Source organism: Miniopterus natalensis, chromosome 7, assembly GCF_054644295.1.
Source record: "Miniopterus natalensis isolate mMinNat1 chromosome 7, mMinNat1.hap1, whole genome shotgun sequence".
NCBI classification, from domain to species: domain Eukaryota; kingdom Metazoa; phylum Chordata; class Mammalia; order Chiroptera; family Miniopteridae; genus Miniopterus; species Miniopterus natalensis.
This window is the reverse complement of record NC_142087.1, coordinates 83258417-83271629: the sequence shown is the minus strand read 5'-3', so window position 1 is coordinate 83271629 and position 13213 is coordinate 83258417. Positions and strand designations below refer to the sequence as shown.

The window sequence follows — 13213 nt, the reverse complement described above, 5'->3', positions numbered from 1 at the left end:
AGCCTGGGTGAAGCTGCCCCAGCCTGTCTGAACACATGGAGGGCAGGCAGGACAGAGGCCGCTGCCACCCTTGGGGGCCACAAGCCCCCCAGTTGCCTTGGAATGGACTCATGCAGCCATCTATAGCACAGAGTGGCAGGGGAGAGAGGGCAGGAGAGGAGAGCTCCGTCAGGGGCCAGATGAGCCCCACCACACATCAAGCCCCCATCCATTAAGCTGCCCAATCCAGGAGCCCTCAGCTGGCCAACAGAACTGGGTCATTCTGTGCTAGCCACTGGAGGCTTGTGGACACAAGGCAAGCAGACTGCACAACCGCCCTACCCAACTCTGAGCTGAACTTTGCCCAAAGCTGGGCTGCCTGTGGTGGGAAGGCCCCCTCTGGAGCATCCCCACACCCCCTACCCTCAGCCTTAGTTTTGGGTGCCTGGGGGCCATGGACCTGCCCCTCCTGGGTTGGGAGGCCCTGCCCAGAGTGTATCCTACAAGGGGCTAGAGAAGGTGAGACACTTATGGGAGACAGCGTGGCTCAGTGCTTATCTCACACTGGTGGGGAGGAATAGCCGCCATCTCTCTGGTGTTGAGAAGGCCCCATCAAGGTCCTTTAAGGGGCACCTGCCTCTCCAGCTGACAGCTCCCAAACCCACTGCCAGAGGTCCAGCTTCCCAGAGGCCAAGGGGCCAGGGCTTAGTTACCCAGAGGACCTTGGCTTGTGCAGCTCTTAGACCACCTGCTCTCCCAGGTGTCCATCCCTTCTTAGGTACACTCATCAGAGCAACTCACTGAGGGTGGGGAATCTGGGTCAGGCCTCAGAGGTAGCGCCCCAAGCAAGGGTCCCCAGGAAGGTCCAGGGGGCAGGGCCAGGTCCCCACCCCCACCAGGAAGTAAGGAGCTTGAGAGGGGTTGGATGACTTCTCCCACAGCCTTGGGACACACACAGCTCATGAGCACCATCAGGGATGCTGGCTGCTTGTCCTTTATTTTCCACTTGGTGCAAGGCACTCGGTTACAGGGTGTCAGAAGGCTCGAGTGTGGCTTGGGTAGTAAAGAGCAGGGCTCTCTCAACTTCTTTTTGGTGTTTTGCTGTTTTGTTACAAAAGAACCCATTGCTTCTGCTTGTTGCAGCCTGCCTATTCTATGGGGTGAGGTGAGGAGGGGAGAAAGAGATACAGGGGGAGGGGCTCAAAAGAGCCTGGCGCCCCTAGAAATCTGGTGGCTGGTGGTGGCCACTCAGGATGGGGACCTGGTGTTGGCTTTGCCAGGCTGGCCGCCAGGCTGCTTCCTTGTGGCTTCCCGAGCCAGGTCACAGGCGATCATGCTGCTGGAGGCCTGAGGAGGTTCCGAGCTAGGGGAGAGAGTGTGGTCAGAAGTTGCTCCCACCTGCCCTGCCTCCCTCTCTGGCCCCTGGGAAGGTGGTGGACTCACTGCTCTGGGGACTCCAACACTGTGGCCATGAATGGGAGAGTAGACTTCCCAAAAAAGAAGCTTGCCCACCAGTGACCCGGGTCGGCCTTGGGGAGACCTGAGAGAAACAAAGTGGGGTCACAGTGCTGCTGCCACTCCCGGGGGGACCCCTACCGACGGCTCCGAGACAGAAGGGAAGTGGACCTGCTGCACTCACCAGGGTGGTGGGGGATGGCTTCCCCAGGGTACTCAGCACTTCCACAGGAGCTGTTACTGGAAGTGGAACCCAGGCGGCCTGGCGAGGAGAGGCAATCAGCTCCAGCCGCGGCCCACTCCCCAGGCAGACAGGGCTTCTCAAGGGGCTGGGGCTGGAGGAAAGGGGGAGCAGCCCGGTCAGGCCTGTGGGGCGGTGGGCAACGGGCTTACTTACGCCGGTAGTAGTCGTGGGTGGCCACGAGCGAGCCGCTGGAGGGGATGGCTGCCATGCTCTCGCCTGCGACCGGTGGGAACCTGCGCACACGGGGGTGGAGGAGGCCCTTCGGGAACCGAACGCTCCTCGGGAACAGCGCTCGCAACCCGAGGCGCGGCGGCGCGGGGCTCGTCTACGCAGCCGAGGCGGGGCTCCGGGACTCCCGGCCCCCTTCTGCGCGCCGGGCCCGGGCGGCGCCGACCGGCCCGAACCCGCCGCGCGGGCGGAACAAAGGCGCTTTGTGCGCGGGGCCGCCCCCTGGGCCTCCGGGAACAGGCCGGATGCCCCCGGGGACCCCGAGCCCACCCCGCTCCCCGGCCCGCGGGCCCGGCCCCGCCCCGCGGCAGCCCCCGGCCCCGCCCTCCGCGCGTCCCCTCCCGCGCCCCCCAGCCCCGGGCCCCCGCCCGTCTGTGCGTCCTTCTGTCCGCCGGTCGGCCCGTCCAGCCAGTATCGCGTACGGAGCCGCCCCCGCCGTCCTCACCACGGCGGCGACCCCCCGTGGGCCTCGGCGCGCGATCGCGGGAGGCGGGAACGGGGCGCTAGGCCACGGAGCCCATCTGCGGAGGAGGCCGCGGGCGCCGCTCCTCCGCCAGACGCTCAGGGCGCGCACGCGCGGACGCCCCGCCCCCACCGCTCGGCCGCGCTCGCGCCAGGGGGCGGGGCTCGCCGGGCACGCCCTGGCCACGCCCCTGGCCACGCCCCTCGCCGCGCTGGGCCGGCGGGCGGAAGTCCAGCCGGGCCGGGTGGCCGGACCTCGCGCCCGGGCGGCCCGGGCTGGAGCGGCTCGCTGGCCTCGGCCCGCGCCCGAGGGCGGCCGTCCCCGCTCCCCAGCCCTGGCCGACCTCTCGGGCCCCGGCCGGGTCAGCCTGTCGCGCCCCGTCGCGTCCCGGGAGGCGGCGGGCGCACTGGACAGTGGCATCCGCACTCCCCGTGCGTTTCTGTGGCGGCCCAGCGCCCGCGGTGCCCCCTCGGCCTCCTCGACCCGGGGCTCGCCCACCCCGCGCAGCAGCGGCCGGGCGGCGCCCCTCCCCCGGCCGGCGGTGCTCCGGGGCTGGGCGCGGGTCCAGGCGGCCCTGCTGGCGCGGGGCGGCGCGGGGCGGGGCGGAGGGCTGCTGCTTGGGCCTTCTCCGTGGCTGCGGGCAGACCTCCTGCTTGGGCGACACCGGGCTGTGTCCCCAGGCGCCTGGGGCTTGTCCGTCCGGAGGCGGACTTCTGGGTGCGGACACCAGCTCCTCCAGCCCCGGCCCCGCCGCCCCTGCGGGGAGGGGAGCTGCGGCCCTGGAAGCCCAGCTCTTTGTACGCTGGGCCCTAGCTGTCTGGGCAGTTTTCTTCCCTGGTGGTTGGGAGGGTCTCAGGAGGTCTGTGGGGGCTTCAGAGGGGTGCCGCCGGGCTCTCCACATCTTCAACACCCTCAAGAACCCCTACAGCATTCCTGGACCTCAGTCCAACTTCTCAGCAGACGAGGAACCCGGGACCCTAAGCGGGGAGGGGCCTGGCCATCCCTGGATACAGACTCTTTGTTGGGCTGGGTGGGGGTGGAGGCTGATGACCTTGTGACTGGCACCTGGTTTGACAGCAGTGTGGCCTGGGGGTCCCTGTCGCAGGTAACTCTCATCCTTCACCTCCTCCGTCTTTCCTGGGGCTCCCCACTGACTGGGCTTCTGGTGGTCCACCAGGAAGGGGACAGTCCCAGGGGCTCTCCCTGCCACTTGTCCTGCTGAGTCTCCCATGAGCTTCCAAGGTAACAGTGCCTCAGGAAGGGGGTGAGCCAGACTGCACGCGTGAGTGAGACACATGACCACACAGGAGTCGTGCATGGCACCCACCAGGTTGCCCACACAGTGCTGCAGCCCCAAACCCCACTTCACAGCCGACAACCTTCTGTCATTGATTCTTGGTGCCTCTGGGTTGAGACCCACAGTCATGTCCCAGCTAGCTTCTGCCCCCTCCAGGGGGTTAATTCTAGGATCATAAACTAGGTGTGACTTCATTGAAAATCAAATTTAAGTCTTAAGGGACATTCCCCCCTCCCCCTACCCTCACCAAACCCTGAGCCTGGCAGTGGGGCAAATGCATCAAAGCCACCTCCCTGGGGTCCATGCTGGGCAGCCAGCAGCTCTGCTCAGGCCTCGAGGAACTGCCCACTGTGGGGAGCAGCCTCTCCCCTCTGGCCTCTGCTCTGGTGTGGGTCTCTGACCATGTACTGTCCTGGGATGGGTGGCAGATCACCCTCCCCTAACTTGTCGGGTACCTACACATCTGCCCCCTTCACTGTCCCTGAGACAAACAATAGGTACTGGAGCATCTCGCCCATGCCAGAGTGAGGGGTTAGCCCCTGGAGGGCTTGACACATTACTGGGTTTGGTGTTTTGTGGCTCACAAAGGTGCTGGGTGCTGTGGGGGAACTGAGGCCAGGACACAGAGAGCCAGGCAGGGGCGCAGGGGAGGTGGCTCTGAGTGAGACCTGAGTAGGGGCTCTTGTGCCCCTGAAAATGAACACGAGGGGGCCCTGACTTGACCCTTGCACTGTTCTGCTTACTCGGTGTGCAGGGTTTTTTTGAGCACCTACTGTGTGCAAATGGCTGGGCCATGCACAGGAGTGGTGTGGTGAGCCAGACAGCTCCTTCCATTGGAGTGGCCAGTCCAGAGGTCAGGGGGAGCCCACTTGGGAGGTGGAACTGGAGAGAGGGAATCAGGTGTAAGCTGAGGCCTGAGGAAGGAGCTGGGGGGAGGGACCAGCGCCATCACTTGGAGACCCAGCACTAAGTGCTGCAGGCAGGAGTGGGGAAGACAGGGAGGGACAGTGACAGGACCTGTGATGAGAGAGGTAGCCTGGCCTGCTCACTGAGTGGCCTCTGAGAAGCCACAGAAGGATCACTAATACGGTAGATTGGTCAGTGCAGTTGACACCAAGAGGGTGGAACATTCCAGCAAGACCCAGGCTTGTCTCACTCAGAAGGACCCTCAACAGCAGTGCTCTGCCGTTTCCCTGGACTTCTGTGTCCCTGTGGCCATGGCCAAGTGTGTGGGTATCTCGTGGTGTGCCTCTCACATGTGTCTTCAGGACTTTGGTTTCAGGGCCTGAGGCCTGAGAGGTCAGAGTGAGTGGCCTGCTGGGAACTTGGACAGCTCATATGGCCAGGAACACGGTTAGGGCTTGGGGCCAGACCCAGTCTCTCAAGCAGGGAGGTGCCCATTCTGTACCCTGGGCATGGTGGTTACTCAGGAGGGGTGCAGCTGGGGGAATGAGTGTGGTACCATCCCTGGAGGCCTGGGTGGGATGCAGAGTACTCCTGGGGGTGCTGTGGAGCAGCTGCCTGAGCAGAAGTGAGAGGACAGGTGAGCCCGGACTCCTGGGGAAGACCCACCCACCCCATGTGGGGGTCTGAGGGGGGGGCTGTCCTGGAGAACAGGGCCAGGTTAGGGTCCCCATGGGGCAGGAAGGCCACCAGGGCTTCTGCCGCTCTTGTTGGGGGCGGAGGCTGGTGCTGGCCTTGCTGCTGTGGTTTCTGGGCTGAGCCCCATCTATCCAATCATCCCGAGCTTATGGAGAACCCACTGTTTGCCAGGCTGTGCAAGGCCCGGGTGCGCAGAAGTGGGTAAGCAAGACCCCTGCCCTCTCCAGGCTTAGTCCCTGGAGTTTGAGAAGGTGCTGCACCAGAGCAGGGAGGTGCAATGGCCTGGGGGCCGCAGGGAGTCCTGGTCTGGGGGTGTGGAGGCTGAAGCCAAGTCCTGCTTCTGGGTGGGGAGCAGAGGGTGAGATATCCCAGCGACTCCCTGGAAGTGGGCACTTGTGTGGCACAGCAGTCACTCGTGCAAGCCTCACGGCCTGGGCAGCCCTGCCCTCGGGGCCTCTGCAGCACCTCCATCCTTGGAGGTAAACAGTCCTGGGACCCTGGGGCCACCCTGACGAAGCTGCATCTGGCATCTGCTCCCTATGGGACCCAGGCTCCTGTCTCTCTGAGTTCCTGGGCCTGGCTCAGGTCTGGGCAGCTGTGGCAGGTTTGGGAAGAACGGAAGAGGGGATGGGTGGTTGGGGTCTTGACACTGCTACCCTGGACCTCAAGAAACCACAGAGCCCCACCCTCAGACAGAGCTGCCCCCCTTGGAGGGCAGGAAGCTTTAGACCTGGAGTTCTCAGGTGGGTCCTCTCTCTAGCTTGGAGCTGTGGTTCCTGCCAGTCCCCAGCCTCTGCCCCTTCCTGTGAGAGATGGGGGTGATGATGGTACCTTCCTAACAGTTGTTCTCTGGAGACTATATGGGGGAGGGAAGGGGCTGGCATCTTGAGTGGAGGCTGTCAGCAGTCGCTCGTACCTGGGAGCTGTTGCTGTTACGGTTACCTGTATTGTTGGTTACCTGCACTATTACTCTGGCCGCAGGTATTTAGGGGCATGCTGAGAGCTCTGTCAAAGTCCTCAGGGCTCCTCAGCCTGCTCCTGGAGAATGGGGTTCCCCACCAGGAGCACGGCGGCCCCTTACCTTCAGGATCAGAAGACCCCTTCCCAGGTGGCTTCCACTGCCCAGCTCTTGAGCACAAGCTGGAGCCACTGTAGATAATGTCACCATTTGCAGAAAATGCCACTACTGAGTAGTAATTAATAAATGTGGCCCTGGCTGGTGTAGCTCAGTGGTTGGAGTGTTAGCCTGCGCACTAAAGGGTTGCAGTTTGATTCCCGGTCAAGGGCATGTTCCTGGGTTGCAAATTCAATCCCTGGTCCTGGTTGGGGCACGTTTTGGAGGCAACCAATTGATGTGTCTCTCTCACATTGATGTTTCTGTCTCTGCCTCTCCCCTTCCCTCCCTCCCTCCCTTCCACTCTCTCTAAAAAGCAATGGAAGAAATATCCTGGGGTGAGGATTTTTAAAAAACCTGCTATGTGGGAGGCACTTTGTGTGACCAGATGATCGCCTGGGGGTGGCTGCTGTCCTCCGGTTGCCTGATCTGTAAGGTGGCTAGTGCCGGACTCAGAGCTATTTTGAGGTTAAGATGCTCCATGTAAATGCTTGGACTAGTACCTAGTACTTAGTAGGTGCGCAGTGAAAGTTAGATATGCTCATTGTTTACAGCCCTTTTCACTACTGGAAGCGGCGTAATCTGTGTACTTGCTGGTGAAGCACAATCTCCAGGAACAGGGATCGTATCTCCTCTGGCCCCAGTGGCGAAGGGAGAATCGGCCATGCAGCGAGCATTCAGTAGGCGCACTTGGTGAGAGGGTGAGTTGTGTAATACAAAGCATTGCAGATCTTCAGCAGGAAGCCCTGAGGAGGCCAACACACTCTCTCCCCAAATGCAAGTGTTGATACTGGGAAGAACTGTCAGCAGCAACCATTCCTGTTGAAATTCAACCCAAGGCACGCAACAAACCGACCAGTGTTTATTCGTCAAAGACTAAACTTCAGGATAAAATGCAAAATTTCTCAGTGTAAAACACCAGGAGTATCTCAACTGGAGTGGGAATGCCCTCACTGGCTCTAACACTGAGATGGCCCAGCTGCTGGGACGCTCTGAGGGGCCAAGGCAGCTGTTGTAGAAACACACCAAGTGAGTGATGGGGAGCGAGCTGTGACAAAACCTGAGGAGAGGAGGGCTGGAAGAGCATCTGCAGCCAAGGAGCATCGAGAACCTTCAGCAAGCACTGCCGCCCTGCCCGAGCCGAGATACTGTCCTGCCTCGGGCCCAGGTGAGCGGGCGCCCCTATTCTGGGGCAGCAGGCAGCCTGGTGGTCTCCCATCGTGGAATCTACAGAAACGCGACTTGAAGAATGGCAGCAAGATACGAAGTCAACACACAGAAACCTATCAAACTTATGTATACTAGCAATTTACACATGGAGGAAGAGATTTAAAAAATATATATATATCTTTATTGGTTTCAGAGAGAGGAAGGGAGAAGGAGAGAGAGCTAGAAACATCAATGATGAGAGAGTCATTGATCAGCTGTCCCACCAGGGACCTAGCCCCCAACCCGGGCATGTGCCCTGACCGGAAATCCAACCACCAACTCCTGGATCCTAGGTGGGTGCTCACCACTGAGCCACGCTGTCTGGGCAGAAGCAGAAATTTTAAAAAATACCATTTTATGATAGCAACTCTCTGCCCACTAATCACTTAGGTATAAACCTAACCAAACATGTACAGAGCTTGTATGCCAAAAATTAAATGCTAATGAAAGAAATCAAAGAAGACTTAAGGCCCTGGCCAGGTATCTCAGTTGTTGGAGCATTGTCCTGACGTGCCAGGGCTGCAGGTATGACCCCCGGTCAGGGCACATTGATGACCAACCAATGGCTGCATAAATAAGTGGATCAATAAATCCCTCCCTCCCTCTCTCCCTCCCTCTCTCCTTCTCTCCTCTCTCCCTCCCTCTCCCTCCCTCCCTCTCTCCTACTCTCCTCTCTCCCTCCCCCTCCCCCTTCCCTCCCTCCCCCTTCCCTCCCTCTCCCCCTCCCTCCCTCCCTCCCTCCCTCTCTCTCCTCCTTTCTCTTAAAATCAATCAATAAATTTTAAAAGAAAACCTAAGTAAATGGAGACCCAGCACAGAAAAGACACCAATTCCCTCCAAATAGATGTCTAGATTTCATGCAATTCCAGTAAAATTCCAGTAAGAGTTTTGAAGACACAAATTAGCAGACCTAAGAGTGAGGTGGGAAGATGAATAAACTGCAACAACTCGAGCACCCGACATATCAATATAGAGTCACAGTACCCAAGTCTTCTTACTGAGGTAAAATTCTCATAACAGAATCAACCAGTGTGCAGTTCAGAGCTCAGAGACAAGGTGTCCCTCAGGGACCCGTCCTTCCTGCACCTAGGTCCAGTGTCGGGGTCTCGCGGGTGTGGGGAGAGTCTTCCTGTGCAGGGAGGCTCTGAGTCTCCACCACCCACCAAAGCTGATGCTGCCTGGCTTCCTGCGTCTGCTCAACGCTAGAAGGCCACCCCCACCCCCACCCCGTGACATCTCCTGCTTTTGAGGCAGGAGGTTCCCCAGGCCGTGAGAACATGGCCCTGAGCTGCTAATGAGCTTCAGTTCCCCAGGGCCATTTCACCCAGAGACGTACTCCTTGAACCCCGGGTGGGGAGGCCTCCCCATCACTCAGAGTAGAGTTTCAGGAGGACAGCTCTGCTTCTGTCGGCCCCCACGGGGGACCTGGGTCCAGCTGGGGAAGGAGAAGCCGCAGATGCTGCAGCTCCTGGGCTGTCCCCTCTGTCTCTGTGCCCCCCGGCAGGGGCCGCCCGTTCTCTGCCTCCCAGCCTGCAGTGGGCAGAATGGTGTGGAAGGGCCTGGCCACTCCATTCTTCTGGCCACCAGGCCCCGCGTCGGAAGCAGGTGGGTGTGGGCATGTGCAGGGCAGAGGCAGAGTTCTGGTGTGGGTGCCTGCTGCACACAGGTGCCACTCCTCTCCTGGGGAGCAACGGCCTTGGGGGGAGGAGCCTGAAGAGCTGCCTGTGGCTTCACCATGGCAATGTTTTCCTCCTGCGCTGTAGGTACCAGGTGACCCCAGACAGCTCCTAAGGCCCTAGTGCCCTGGGAGGGGAGGGTGGGTGACCCCAGACAGCTCCTAAGGCCCTAGTGCCCTGGGAGGGGAGCTGTGTCCCCCTCTCTGGACTTCCCTGGCAGACTCAGGCCAGCCTCGTGCTCTCCCAGACACAGGGTGGAGTGTTTGGTGGCCCTGGATTGTCCAGTAAATCACCCCGACTCCCCGTTTCACTTGGCTGGCTGGTGGGGCCCTTGGCTGGCTCGAGGGTCTAGCTAGTGTGCATGTGGCTAGCTTGTCCCCACACCTCTGCCCCTGCTCCCCTGCCTTCCCCTCCTCCTCTGATTTAGGGGCCATGACCTTGCTTTTCTGAGGGAAGAGCCGTAGCCAAGAGGTCCTCTGCACCATGGAGACCACTTAATTTGCACCTTGCAGACAGCTCAGTTTCCTGAATGCTGGGCGCAGAGAGCTGGGGGGAGGGAGGAGACTTGACCCCAAGGGTCCTGCTGCCCAGGCGGGCTGGGAGACATGACTGTCTCAGGGTCAGAGGGCAGCCATAGCCCAAGGCCAGGGCTTGAGGTCATTCTGAGATACCCCAAGGCTGGAGGCACTTAATCCCTGCCCCTGCCTGTTCTCCGCCCCAGTGGCAATCCTGGTGGCCAGCCCCACCCGCTCTCCAGGCCCCCATAGGGCAGCACAGGCACAGGTGGTTCCTTATGCATCCGCAGGTTATTATTAACCAGCAGTGACATCACCGGCAGCCAATGGGAGGCGGGTTTATTTCCAGGGCTGACAGCTTGAGAACCATTAACTCTAGCAGGATCTTCTTTCCCCAGGCTCCAAACCTGAGCCAGTCAAAGAGGGGGCCGCCGGTGTCTCCCCAAACTGCCTATTGGGTAGGCCTGGGGTCCAAGTTATGGGGGCCTGTACCCCTTTCCCCTGCCTCTTTGGAAGTGTGCTGTGAGGCTGCACCAGCCTGGTTGGCAAAGTCCCCGACCTTTGCTGCTATGGGGGCCCCTGTGATCAGTGGCTCAGGTGTCAGAGAAGGGGAGTACGAGAGCAGGGCGACTCAGGTGGCCTGGGTGAGCTTCTGGCTCAGGCCTTTCAAGCCGACTGCAAACTCTGCCCTCCTGGCTCTGTGACCTTGGGCACTGTGCTTTGTCTCTCCATGCCCAGCTGGCTCTTGGTCCGTGGGTCCTCGGCCAGCCTGGAGAGGCACTTGGTGAACTGGCAAGGCTTGTGACTGGCTGTTTAGCAGGTCATGAGGTATTTAGTAGTTATTCAGTACCGACCAGTAGTTACAGTCACTAAGTTCCACTCGATGGCTAGCAGCTGTTCAGTGGGTCTTGGTGCTGGCACTGGAAGGAGCTGTTTTGCACTGTTGGTGTGTTATTATTTAGTATCTAGCTCACTTAGTCTCACAATCTGTGTGGCCTGAGCATCTCCAGATGGCTGAGTTGCCTGGTTCCCCGGCCCTGCAGGGCAGAACAGCTGCAGGTGGACCGGTGTGAGTCGGAGGCCCTTTGAAGAAACCACCTGACACCCCTGCCTGGGGCAGTGTGCAGGCCCTTCAAGAGGATGCTGCACTACACCAGCGGTGACCACTGGTCTAGCCAGCATGGCCTCTAGCCCAGGCCAGCCCTAGCACGGGTGCCACAGGGCACTTTGGTTCCTGCCAGCTGACAGCTGCGGGTGAGCCCGGATTGGAGGGTTGGGGCTCAGCCCTTTGTGTGAGGGTGTCTGATAAATACCCTCCGAGGCTGCAGGCAGCCTAGGGTCCTGGGTGCTGGGGGGACTCTCAGGGGAAGTTGGGTTGGGTGTCCCAGGAACCTTGGCCTCCTGCCCCATTTCTGGCCCATCCCAACCTGGGCCAATCCCAGCATCTCCCAAATCCCAAGTAACCTTCAGGCAGGAGGGGACGCATTAAATATAGAGACCAGCTGGGAGGGGAGGGGAGAGGTAGGTCTCGCTTTCTTGCCAGGCGTTTATTTTTAATTCTTGGCTCCTCTTTGGCGGTATCAGCAGCACTGGAAAGTGCCGGGTCATCTGCCCGGTCTGTGGGTCTGAGGGTGGGGCAGACCCCTGGGACAGCCCAAGGGTGGGCCTCACCTTCCCTGAGAGACCCTCCCACAGGCCTGAGAGACCTGCTTGGCCCCAACCACTGCCCTGACCCCCCTTTACTTCCTGACCCACTGGGGCCTCCCCAAGGCACCCCCCAGTGCAAGGTGCTGGGCACTGGGCTTTTGCTCTCACCCACTCAACACACATTTCTTAAGACCCTGCCCCACCTTCTCCCAGACCCTGAGTTACAAAAATGAGAACGATGTGGGTGTCCTCTGGATCCAGGTAGATGGGAGCTGGCCACAGGGACAAGCAATGATGGTGAACTTGACCTGACAGGATGCAGGCCCCAGGAGGCCCACACAACACAGGGTTACCCCATTCCTCTCCTTGAAACCTACTGGCTTTCCCTGGTCTGCCAAGGACCCTCTGGGACTCCCACTTCCTACAGAATGGGACCATCTGTGGCTTAGCACCCTGACCCCACCAGGACCCAGAATGAGGGAGGCTGAGGGGCCACAGCCTGGGACTCCTGGAGCTGATTACTGTGTTGGCAAACCCTTTGTCCCTGGGGAGCCCTGTCAACACGTAAACACCAGAGCAGCCCTTTGAGATATTGGGGGGGCAGTGCTCTGGGGACAGACTTCGAGTGTCCCTGCATTGAGAGGGGCCCAGGGTGGAAAATGGTCCTCTCTAGGGGTCTAGGGGGATGATGACCTCAGTGTATCTGCTGATGGAACCTTAGGCCTCTTGGCCAAGCTGAGGAAACCCTGGAGGCCAGTGTTCCTGGGGCCACGCTGTGGCACCAGGTGGGGAGAAGCCTGGCTTTGGGGGCCTGCTGGGGTAAGCTGTGTGGCAAGCAGTGGGTCAGGGGCCTGCAAAGGAGCAGATTCCCAGGGTCCCATTAGGTGGGCCTGCACCGCCTGGGCCACATCCTGGAGGTGCCTCAGAACAGGCACCAAACACACAATCAGGGCCAGGCCTGACCCTGGGAGATGCAGGCCAGGCTCGCAGCCCAGAACCCCCACCTGAGGCTGTTCCCCAGCCCTCAGGCCTCACCTGCTCCTTTGTCCAGCATCCCTGCCACCCTGTCCCCACAGGTCCCCTCCCTGGGGACCTCTTTTTATGCTTTCTCTCGCTTCTCTCTGGTTGTGCCTGAGCCTGGTGTTGCAGTCTCTGCTTTATCTGTCCCGTCTCTGGCCGCGTTTCTCGCCATCTCCCCCACCCGTCCTTTCGGGCGCCCCCGCCCCTGCCCCGCCTGTTTTTCTCTCTGGGCCCGCGCTCCCTCGGGCGCCTGGTCTCCGGCGGCCGTAGCTCGCTCCCGGCCCGCATCCTCCCCGCGCGCCCGGCGCGCCCGCGCGCGCCCGCGGAGCGCGGTGCCCGCGCCGCGCCCCGCGCCCCGCCCGCCGCGGGTACCGCAGTGCCGTACTGCAGGGGCGCCGTGCATTGCGCCCGCGCCGTCAATAGGTGGACCCGTCCCGGGGAGATAAAACCGCCGGCGCCGGCGCCTCCCGTCCCTCTGCCGAGACCTCGCTCTGGTAAGGACGCTGGGTCGCAGTCCCGCCTCCCCCGCCAGCTTTGGGCAGGGGGTCCCCCTCCCGGAGACCGGTCCTGGGCAGAGGGGCACTGGGCCCAGCGCCTAGAAGCTGCGCTGCTCGCGGCGGGGGTGGGGCTGGGCGGCCGCCCCCTCCGCGTGCCCGGACCCCGCGACCCTCGGGTCGGTCCCCACCGGCGGCCGGGGTGGGCTGGGGGCTCCTCCGTGGCGCTTGTTTACCGGGTGGCAGGGGCGGGTCTCCTGGGCGGTGGCT

The 13213-nt window shown here is 61.2% G+C and overlaps 1 protein-coding gene across 1 annotated transcript; it reads right to left on the bottom strand.

Moving 5' to 3' along the window:
* Positions 1 to 957: 957 nt before the first annotated feature.
* Positions 958 to 2452, bottom strand: PPDPF (pancreatic progenitor cell differentiation and proliferation factor). Its single transcript, XM_087819234.1, has 5 exons — positions 2352 to 2452; positions 1832 to 1911; positions 1619 to 1696; positions 1423 to 1519; positions 958 to 1342 (listed from the first exon to the last, which is right to left on the bottom strand). The coding sequence occupies exons 2-5, from the start codon at positions 1884 to 1886 to the stop codon at positions 1228 to 1230; spliced, it is 345 nt and encodes a 114-aa protein (XP_087675360.1). The 5' UTR covers positions 1887 to 1911; positions 2352 to 2452; the 3' UTR covers positions 958 to 1227.
* Between the last annotated feature and the right edge of the window lie 10761 nt (positions 2453 to 13213).